Source organism: Peromyscus leucopus, chromosome 8a (assembly GCF_004664715.2).
Source record: "Peromyscus leucopus breed LL Stock chromosome 8a, UCI_PerLeu_2.1, whole genome shotgun sequence".
Classification (NCBI taxonomy): domain Eukaryota; kingdom Metazoa; phylum Chordata; class Mammalia; order Rodentia; family Cricetidae; genus Peromyscus; species Peromyscus leucopus.
The window spans coordinates 43,497,456-43,507,726 of NC_051085.1; the positions used below are offsets into that span (position 1 = coordinate 43,497,456).

At 43.6% G+C, this 10,271-nt stretch overlaps 1 protein-coding gene across 1 annotated transcript in view; it reads right to left on the reverse strand.

Moving 5' to 3' along the window:
* Positions 1 to 10,034, reverse strand: part of LOC119086849 (nesprin-1-like) — a 191,335-nt gene extending 181,301 nt beyond the window's left edge. Inside the window, 6 exon segments of the mRNA XM_037200369.1 lie at positions 3,628 to 3,780; positions 4,094 to 4,259; positions 6,299 to 6,558; positions 8,209 to 8,427; positions 9,519 to 9,663; positions 9,859 to 10,034. Of these exon segments, the coding sequence (XP_037056264.1) occupies positions 3,628 to 3,780; positions 4,094 to 4,259; positions 6,299 to 6,558; positions 8,209 to 8,427; positions 9,519 to 9,608 (888 nt within the window). The 5' untranslated portion in view covers positions 9,609 to 9,663; positions 9,859 to 10,034.
* Between the last annotated feature and the right edge of the window lie 237 nt (positions 10,035 to 10,271).

A 10,271-nucleotide genomic window follows, 5' to 3' on the forward strand; every position in this document is an offset into this window, starting at 1 on the left:
CACCAAAAACCATCATTGTTGAAATCAGAAAAGAGATATTAAAATTCTCAAATGATGTTGACGCGCCACATTTTAAGTGGACAGTGCGCTGCCTTGACACTGATGGACTTCATGAAAGTAGGTATGAGGGGTTGTAGAGACCGCTCGAGGTTTCAAAGTACTTGAGCAATTGTGAGGACCAGATTTGGATCTCAGAATCCAGGTAACAAGCTGAGTGTTCTGTACCTGTCTGTGACCCCAGTTCCACAGGGAACGGGGACAGGAGGATTGCTGAGGGCTCTGACTTCTAGCCTCGATGAGTAAAGAGTATCCCTGAGCTCTGCCTCAAAAGGGTAGGTGGAGCACGATAAAGGAGGACACTGGATGCTTCCTGCTGGCCTCTGTGTGTGCACAGGCACACATATGCATGTGAATATGCACACAGCATAGAAATAAATAAATATTTTTAAAATTTCTAGAGGAAGCAAAACTCCAAGCCCCCAAGGCTTCAGGGCTGATTTACTCTCAGTAGCTGTGTGCATGTACTATGCTCTTTCTGCTGTTCCAACCAGAAAAAAAAAAAATCAATGTCTGTTTCCTGAGTCATTCATTAAATATTTACAGATGCCAGTTAGCGTTGCTCCGTAGGCAGCTGACTCCAGCTTGTCTACTCACTGACCTGTGTCTGTGATACAGACTCTTCATAGCTTTCCTCGCCTTTTTACTGTGTGTGTGTGTGTGTGTGTGTGTGTGTGTGTGTGTGTGTGTGTGTGTGTGTGTAAAACAGCACACATGTGAAGGCCAGGGTACTGACTCTTGGGAGTCCTCCCACCGTGGGAGTTCTAGGGACCAAACTCAGGTCATCCGGCTTGGCAGCAAGTGTCGTTCCAGCTGAGCCATCCTGTCATCTGCTAAGATTTTTTTCTTCTTTTTTTAAAATTTATTTGTTTTTATTTTGTGTACATGGGTGTTTTGCCTACATGTATGTCTGTATGCGGGTATTGGGTCCTAGAGTTACAGATGGTTGTGAGCTGCCATGTGGGTGCTGGGAATTAAACCCTGGTCCCCTGGAAGAGCAGCCAGTGCTCATAACTGCTGAGCCATCTCTCCAGCCCCCTTTTTTTTTCTTAATGAAATCGAAACCTACCCACAAATGGTTGGAGGCACATGGGTTGCTTTCAAGCACCCTTTTGAAGTGTCTGATAGTGACGTGGCAACTTTCCCTTAACTTTCCGTTGTATTCCTACCACATACCACCAAAGCAGGAAGTGAATATGGTAAGAAAACAGGTGACAAAGGATGACTGAAGAGCGTGGCTTGGTGGCAGAATACTTGGCCATCTGCATGTGTGAGGCCATGGGGTTTAGTCCCCAGCAACACACACACACACACACACACACACACACACACACACACACACACACAGAGAGAGAGAGAGAGAGAGAGAGAGAGAGAGAGACAGAGAGACAGAGAGACAGAGACTACAATGGGTTGGATTTGATTTATAGCAACATTTACTTCATATATATATATTAGAATATAATTCTGGGGAAAAATAATCAGGAGCACAAATGTAACTGGACATGGTGATGCATACCTATAATAATCCCAGCACTCAGGAGCCTGAGGCAGAAAGGTCAAGATCATGAATTTGAAGCCAGGCTGGGTTACAATAGGAAGCCTGTCTTAAAATTAATAAATAAATTACACACGCTTGTCTCTTTTCTTCTATTTATTTATTTTGTTTTTTTAAGACAGCGTTCCTCTGTGTAACAGTTTTGGCTGTCCTAGAAACAAATGTTTTTCTTTATATATAAGAAAGGCCTTTCGAATTCTCAGAGAAGCAGCATTGCATTAGGACTGTCCTGGCCTGCGTCATTTTGACTTGAATACCAAAATAACTAGATTGCACAGAATAATTCTAGCAGGTAAACAGAGAAAAATACATTTAAATTTTGTTTTTTAAAAAATGATTTATATTAGTGTGTGTGTGTGTGTGTGTGTGTGTGTGTGTGTGTGTGTGTGTACACCAGTGGGGTCCAGAAGAGGGTGCCAAAGTCACTGAGGCTGGAGTTACAGGTGGTTGTGAGCCACCTGACGTGGGTGCTGGGCATGAAACTCAGGTCCTCTGCAGGAGCGGCAAGTGCATTTAACTGCAGAACCCTATCTCCAGCCCCCTAAATGACTTTTTAAAGGCCTTAGCTAGTTTCCAATGTCCAAGAAGTCTAATAGGCCAGTTAAATATTCAAAACAACAAAAACTGCATGTCTTTGTTTAGCTCAAAATCCTGGTGCAGTAGAACTGGATTCTGATACGATTTTCAAACCCTCTGCCTCCTTCACTGGAGATTCCAAAGTGCAGCATAGATGTATGAATTCTGTGGTCTGCGTTTTCTGATTCACAAAGCATATTAGCATCCCTGTATATATTCCCTTTGTGCCACATAGAGTAGTATATAATTGAACTTCAAAGTCTCTAGCAATCAGCCACCAAGACAATTCTAAAAACCCATTACACTTCCACACAGACGCCACATGACATGATTTTTACATGAAAGTGAATCTTCTTTATGGGAGCAGGATCTCAAATCTCCTGGTCTTTGCACACCAAAAGGGACTATGTATTTCTGGTTTCAAACACTTTTCAAGTCTGTAGTCCTGAGTTCTGATGATGGTGTGCCTTCTGTTGGTTGATCGGGAGGCAGGGCAGAACAGAGCCCTTCCTCTAGTGGTGTGGACCCCCAGCACTCACACTAGTGACAACTGTGTCCTTAGTTGTTTCCTTCTCATGAGTGTCCATTTCCTTCACCCACCCACCTTACATCTCGCCGGACTAAAAATCACAGTTAAGAGTGATAGGCACACTCTGGTTACTCAATATTAATGATGGAACGTGTCATATCTTACTTTTTTATTTTTATTTTTGTTTTTCGAGATAGGGTTTCTCTGTGTAGCTTTGCGCCTTTCCTGGAACTCACTCTGTAGACCAGGCTGGCCTCGAACTCACAGAGATCCGCCTGCCTCTGCCTCCCGAGTGCTGGGATTAAAGGCACGCGCCACCACCACCCGGCTTGCTTTTTTGAAATATTATTTTACTCATGTGGGAGAAGCAGATAGATTCTATTTCTTTGTTTATGCCTTGAACACCAGGTTCCCCGTTATTGGGTTGTTGGTGCCGCTTGAGGATGCTGTGGTCCTTTTTGAACATGGGGCTTAGCTGAAAGATGTGGCTTCCTGCCCATAGCACTTGAAGTTTATAGCCAGCTCTACTCATAGCCCAAGATTTCTGCTTCCTGTTCTCCAATAATATGAGGAGTGCCTGTCACACATTCCTGCCATGCCTTCCCCACCATGACAGAATGTCCTCCTGTGTCCAAACAAATACTTCTTCTCTCACTTGCTTCTGTTGGGTTTTCTGTCACGTTGATGAGAAAAGTAAACAGTACATTTTTATAGCATCACTGTTTGTAGCTATGGTCATTTGATATGTTCCTTGCCTGGGAATAAGTTCCAAGTGAATGCTAATTGTTTTATAGTGGTCAACTATTTTCCTTGGTTTCCTGGGAAATACGATCGTACAAACCAAAATCCCTCTTATGGGACTAACCCAGGGGAAGAACAGAAAGCTCCCCGCCCCCAGTAAGTTTACCTGATCATGGATCTTTAGGTCCAGCGCAGCTTCAGCTAGCTGGAGGGAGATTTCAGATGGTAATATAGTGTAAAGACCCAAGTACTTATTCTTCTGTTCTTCTGCAATTTTCTCGATGCTCTCTCGGTGGCTTGTGGCTTCAGCCAGGAGGGTCTGAGGAAAAAAAGCAAAACAAGAAAGAATAGGTACCCGATAAGGAACATACTTTTTATGGATCTAGAGGTAAAGCTGTCTGTTTTTCATTGGTTATGAAATTAGAGAATCATCTTAGGAGGGGGATGAGCTTCGGCATGTCTCTTTTGATCAGTCAGCTAATCTCAAGAAGGAATATGACATATCTATATGTCTATACCTATATACATGCCTAAAAATTCTAATTAACAACCCATTAACTATGCACAAGAGTAAGCAAGACAAAGTCCGCATTTTGACATGATGGGCAAAGAGAGCGAGGAGATTTTCATACCTTCAGTTCTTCCAGTTGTGTGTCTATCTCTATTGTCGGATTCCCTAAGTATTCCTTTGTTTCTTGAACCCAAGACTTCACAGAATTGATTTGCGTCTCCACGGCTTCTCGCTCCTGGAGCTCCTGCTTCACCAGTTTGCCGTGACTCTTCACTTTGTCTTGCATGCTTCAAAAACCAGAGGGAGAAAGCACAAGTGTGTCTGAAGCGCAAGGAACTCTCCTGGGCGTGACGCAATTTTATAACGGACATAGAAAGGAGGAAACCTGGTATGTTTGTGGCAGGTAATGTTACTTCTGGTTCTGTCAGATATTGTTTAGTGACACCAGGGTTCAGTTCGGTATAACAGAAGAAGTTGCGTCACTGGGGTGAATAATTGATCCCTGGAAATGTGAGAGTTGACTTTGTTCCCTGCCACTAAGTTGCTGTTTATTTCTCTATGCAGAAAACCTAGAGCTAGCCAGATCCTTGGCTTCATCTTTCAGATCTGCTCAAATGGTACAGGATCCTCACCATTTGAAAGTCATGTGCCATTGGATACATGGGTGGCTTTAGACATGTTACCGTGGTTAATGTCAATGTCATGATTTGAATTAATGGGACAAAAGGCTTTTCAATACATCGTATCAGATTACCCTAACACCATTAATAACTGAGAGAGGTGAGAATATATATATGTGTGAGGTAACATTACTTAATAGAGGAATAAAATTATCTAAAGGCATTTTTCCATGGGCTCAAGAAGTGAATCAGGTCAGTTCTAGGTCATCAAGATGAACTTTCTCCTAGAGTCACTACCAAGGAATGAAGGAATGAGATTAATTGCCTAGATTTCTGTATCATTCTTGCTCCCATCCCCCTATATCACCAATGGGTTATCAAGCTTTAGCAAACCAACATTTTAAATAATGTTCAGTTGCTAGAGGCCCATGTCTAACCTGGGACTTACTAATAGCCAGGCTGACCTCAAACTCATGACCCTCCTGCCTCATCCTTTGGGTGGTCAGGATGATAAGTATGTCTCACTATATACTTGTTCTCTTTTGAATGGCTCAGCCTCTTTCCCACCGCCCGAGGGATTTCTAAACTTGGTGTATGTGTTTCCACCCCAGTGTCATTCAAATGCACTCAGTCTCCAGCTGCAGAAGACACATTCTTTGCCATCATCCCCTCTAGCCTAGGTTAATCTTCACTGCCAGCCAGCTTCCCTGGGTGTAGAGTCACCGGGAAAGCACACTTATGAGCAACTTCCCAGAGATGTTTAACTGAAGGGGGATGACCTCTCTGAAATGTGCGAGGCACTACCCCACAGACTGGGGTCCCAGACTGAATGAAAAGGAAAACAAGAGAAGCAAACGGAGCACAACCATGACTCGCTCTGTTTCCTGACTGGGATGTAGTGAGAGCTGGGGGTTGCGGGGGGGGGGGGCGCTCATGATCCATCATGCCTTCCCTCCTGTGACAGGCTGTAGCCCCTCAGTTCATGAAGCAAAATAAAACCTTCCTTCCTTAAGGTGATTTCCTTACTGTGACAAGAAAAGTAACAACCTTGTGCATGGTTTGCAATACTTTCCTGAACTGGTCCTTTGGTCTTTCATCAGTACTTTAAAATGCAGGAAGGTTAAACAATGAGTCTGTTTGACTTGTCAGTGTATCCCCACCTCGTGTGTGTGTGTGTGTGTGTGTGTGTGTGTGTGTGTGTGTGTGCGTGCAGATGTGGGGGAGTATGAGTATACATGTATGTGCAGATGCATGTACATGTGCATGTACATAGAGGCCAGAGGTCCGTCCTGGGTGCAATTCCTCAGGAGCTATCCATCTGGGTTTGTCAGATAGACTCTCTATGTCCTAGTGTTCATGGAGTAGGCTAAACTGCCTGGCCACCTAGCCCCAGAGATCTGCCTGTCTCTTTGTCCCTGTTGCTGGTATTACAGGTATGGGCTACCATCATGCTCAAGCAGCAGGCACTTGACCAACTGAGGCATCCTCCCCATCGGCTCTTATCATTGTTTAATATTTCTATTATCAGATATGTACTTGCCTAATAAAGGATGGAAGAGTTAAGAAAACCCGGAAGCAGAAATGATAGGAATAGGTCTCCACCTTTTTGCAGCTGGCATGATGGAGCATCCCCATGCCTGAGTAGCCCAGATGTGCCTTTGAGTCAGGGCCAGTTGCAATAGTGAACAAAACAGGTGTGTAATTACTTGAGACACTGATCCTGCATGGCGGTGATTTCCTGCAGGATGGGCACCTCTTCTCCCGCACCGGGGAGGGCTCCGTCTTGCAGCATGCTCAGCGCTCGCTGTTGAAGCACGCCTAAGGCCTGCTGCTGTTGCTCCAGCTCCAACAAACACGTGTCCTGGCACTCAAGGAGGGCCGTGAGCTCTGCTTTTGAGGCTTTTTCTGGCGAACTCCCAGGTAATTTACCTTGCAGCTGATCAATCTTCTCGGTGGTTTCTTTAATCTAGTGACAAGCAGACATCTTATAAAGCTCAAAATGATGTTGAAAAGAGTATGGCAAGTCCAGTCAGGGCCACACTAGACATCATTAACCATGACGACATAAATTCCAACTTTTAGAAACAAAACTGACATGGTGGTTTTAACAGGAAGGGCCACCTCCCCCGCCCTGGGTTTAAATTATCAATCCTCAAATCTTATCAAGGCAGTCACAGACTACATGTGGCAGAGAAACTTTAAATGGACGGACACACACAAAACATCCATTCTTAAAGTTAGCCTGAGCGTGTGTGGGAGTAACAAAGAAGATATGGCTAAAACATTGAACCTTCCCTGACAGGTGGAAGAAATTACATATGGATTTGAAGAATGAGTTCGATTCTTATTTTTACAACAAAGAAAAAAAATTATTTTGGACTTTTTTCAAAATAAGTTAAAACCAAAGGGGGCTTACACTGGTTTGTCTTCCTTTCACAATTTCATTGCTTAATTTTCTTTTTAAAAATTCATTTATGTCTTTATTTTTGAAGTTTTATTGGTTGTTAATGAGTGTGTGCGCACATGCATGCATGAGGCATGCCTAAGAGCACAGGTGTACATATAACACACATGTGGATGTCATAGGACAACTTTTAAGAGTCTGTTCTCTCACTTCCCTGTGGGGGCTCGGGATCAAATCAGGTTATGGGTCTTAAACCACAAGCCTCTTTACATGCTGAACCATTTAGTTGGCCCTTATTTATTTTAAAATTGGTATGCAAAACAACAGATTCCCTTTTAACATTTTCATACGAACTTGGTGTTAGGGGTTCCAACCCCCTCCTCATGTACACCTTCCTGTCCAATCTCCCTGTCTTTCCCCATCCTACCTCTTACATTTATTCTTCTGACCATTTTCTTCCTTCCTCTTTCTTTCTTCTTTCTTTCTTTTTTTTTTCTTTCTTTCTTTCTTTCTTTCTTCTTCCTTCTTCCTTCTTCTTTCTTCTTCTTTCTCTTCTCTTCTTCTCTCTTCTCTCTTCTCTTTCTTTCTTTCTTTCTTTCCTGCTCTGCCATGTGCATTCTATTGCCCTCCCCATGCCCTCTGGTCCTCACTTAAAACTAAACTGTACAATGCACATTACATTTTGGTTCATAATTTAAGTTTGAAATGGAAAAAAAATGATAAAAGTTTCCTAAGACTCATTGCAAAAGAGAAGCATGTGGCTGTTTGAAAGAGCAAGCCCCCACCCCTGACCTCCAGCCTCGGGTATTTGACTACTCGGTCCCTAGTTGATGGCCCTGTTTGAGAAGGTTTAAGAGGTGTGGCCTTAGTGTTGGAAGTATGGCACTGTGAGAGGGCTTGGAGAGCAAAGGTCTCCCTTACTCCCAGTTCAAGATGTAAGCTCTGAGCTTGCTGCTCCAACCACCACGCCATGCCTGCTGCCTGCTGCCGTACCTCCCTGCCATTGAGGACCCTAATCCTCTGACCACAAGTCAAAACAAACTCTTTCGTCTCTAGGTTGCCTCCTTGGTCATGGTATTTTTTTTTTTAATCATAGCCACAGGAACGTAACTAACACAAAGGCAAAAGGCAAGATGCCAGTTTTCAAAATACATCCTAATCTTTGAGAAATAAAACAAAACCCAACTTAAGCCGATCCGTAATCCAAGTTACCTTATCGCTCAAGCCCTTCCACTCATCTATTGCATCCTTCAGTATCTTCTCCTGGTCCTGGGCCACAGCACGGAGACGCGTCCAGCGCTGCCAGGCAGTGGTCATCGACCTGCTTAGGGTCGCTTTGCTCGCATCATTTCCGGTTTTCTCTAGATGTGATGCCTTTTCCTCCAGGGCCACAATTTTCTCATGGAAAGAGTCAACTACAGACACTAAAGCCTAGTGCAGGGTTGGGGGTAGGTAGAGGGGGTTAGAGAAAGATTGATTTTGTTTTTAAAGTTCTACGGACTTGGGTCAGAGCCCAAAGACACTTTTGCAAAAGGAAATATTTCTATGTAAATGTAGGTTCCTCAGGCACATGTCTGTAATTCTAGTGGTGGGGAGGTGGGGCAAGGGAGTCAGGGGGTCGAGGTCATCCTCAGCTACATGTTGAGTTCAAGACCAGCTTGGGCTGCCTGGAACCCTGCCTCAAAAACCCAGAAGTAAAATTAATAATTATGAGTACATTTTGCTGCCTCTAATAACTCTAAAGTTTTACTTATCAGAGTTGGGTTTTGGATTTATTTTGAAAGGCGAATATTATTATTTACAAAAGACAAGTTATTTTGTACTTGAGATGATTATTTTTCACGATTTCTGGCAATCAACAAGAAGGAAGGAAATTTTTACTTTGGTATTCTAGAATGCCATTGTCTTCCTTACATTGCTCTGCCAGTGAGGGACACTCAGGTATTTACTTCTCGATTTTGTTTTAGTTAGTCCAAGTTATCAAGAGACGGTATTTACTGACGTTTTAAAAGGTCTAGTTAGTTGTTATTCTGAGGGCTGGCAGGATGTGGGCCGGAGTTAAAGATGACCTTTGAAGAGTCTGTTCTCTCTTTACACCTTGATTTCTGCTGCTGCCCTGATTCTGGGAGCTCCCCACTGCAGTCTCCCTTGCTGCAGGGGTGCTAGCTAGGACCACTGACCTGTGCCTGCACACCTTGCTTTTTATGTGGGATCAGGGGACCCAACTCAGGTCGTCAGGTGTCAGGCTTGCGTGGCAAGCACTTTTACCCACCGGGCCCCTACCCTAGCCCTTCACTGTCTTTTTTAAGAAGCAGATTGCTTTGAATTTCTCTGTTGATCCTTAGCTACGCATTTCTTATGAGCATCCCCCCCCCAACTACGAAATGTTTTTATTTGTGTCTATATCATACCGAAGGAAGCCAGATGGAAATAAAGATTTAATGGTATGATTCTGGAAACATCACAAAGACTTTTTGCAATTAACATTAAAAAGACACTGAAATAACAATGACAAAACTGACCTTGTGTTTTGACAACTTTTCTTCAGCTTCCTGGCTGGAAGAAGTCTTCAACAATGAAAACTCAGACAGCTTCTGCTCCGCATCGTTCATCAACTCGATGACCTCTTCCCTTGCTTTCTGGTACTCCTGCCATTGAACCGTACATCTTGAAAGAATCCAAGAGAAATAAATAAGCCATACAAACCCAGCTATCTCCCACACAGAGCTCTGGTGTCCACATGTCTAATGATAAGAGAGAAAAACAAATTTACAGGCTAATGCACGTTACCATATACATTATATTAGCACACTATTGTTTTCTGTGTGGCAATATCTTTTTGCATGAACCTACTCTAAATACCTTGCAGGAGGTCCTGCTGGGCATGGGAGTCCTGGAAGACCCTCTGACTCCTTCTTTCCAGGGAAGCCATCTTCTGGGCTAGCTCTTCCCTTCCAGCTGGCTTGATGAGTGGGTCCAGCTTGGCTACAAGACCTTGGAGCTCCTCCATGTTGCTGTGGAACTGACCCTCTGTTTTGAAAAACTCCACGTGACTTTTGAGATTTTCCTCCGTACTCTCAACATCGAGGCCATTGCCTGCCAGCTGTAACATTTCTTGGGCATCCTCAAGCCAGTCATTGGCTGTTTGGAACACTTGATAATACCTTTGACAGTGACTGTATGATTCTGTCAAGGTTGCCTGAAAGACAGTCATCGTGAGATAATCAACTTCCATTTGCAGTAGGTTTGTAAGAAGTCATTTTATTTTTCCATCT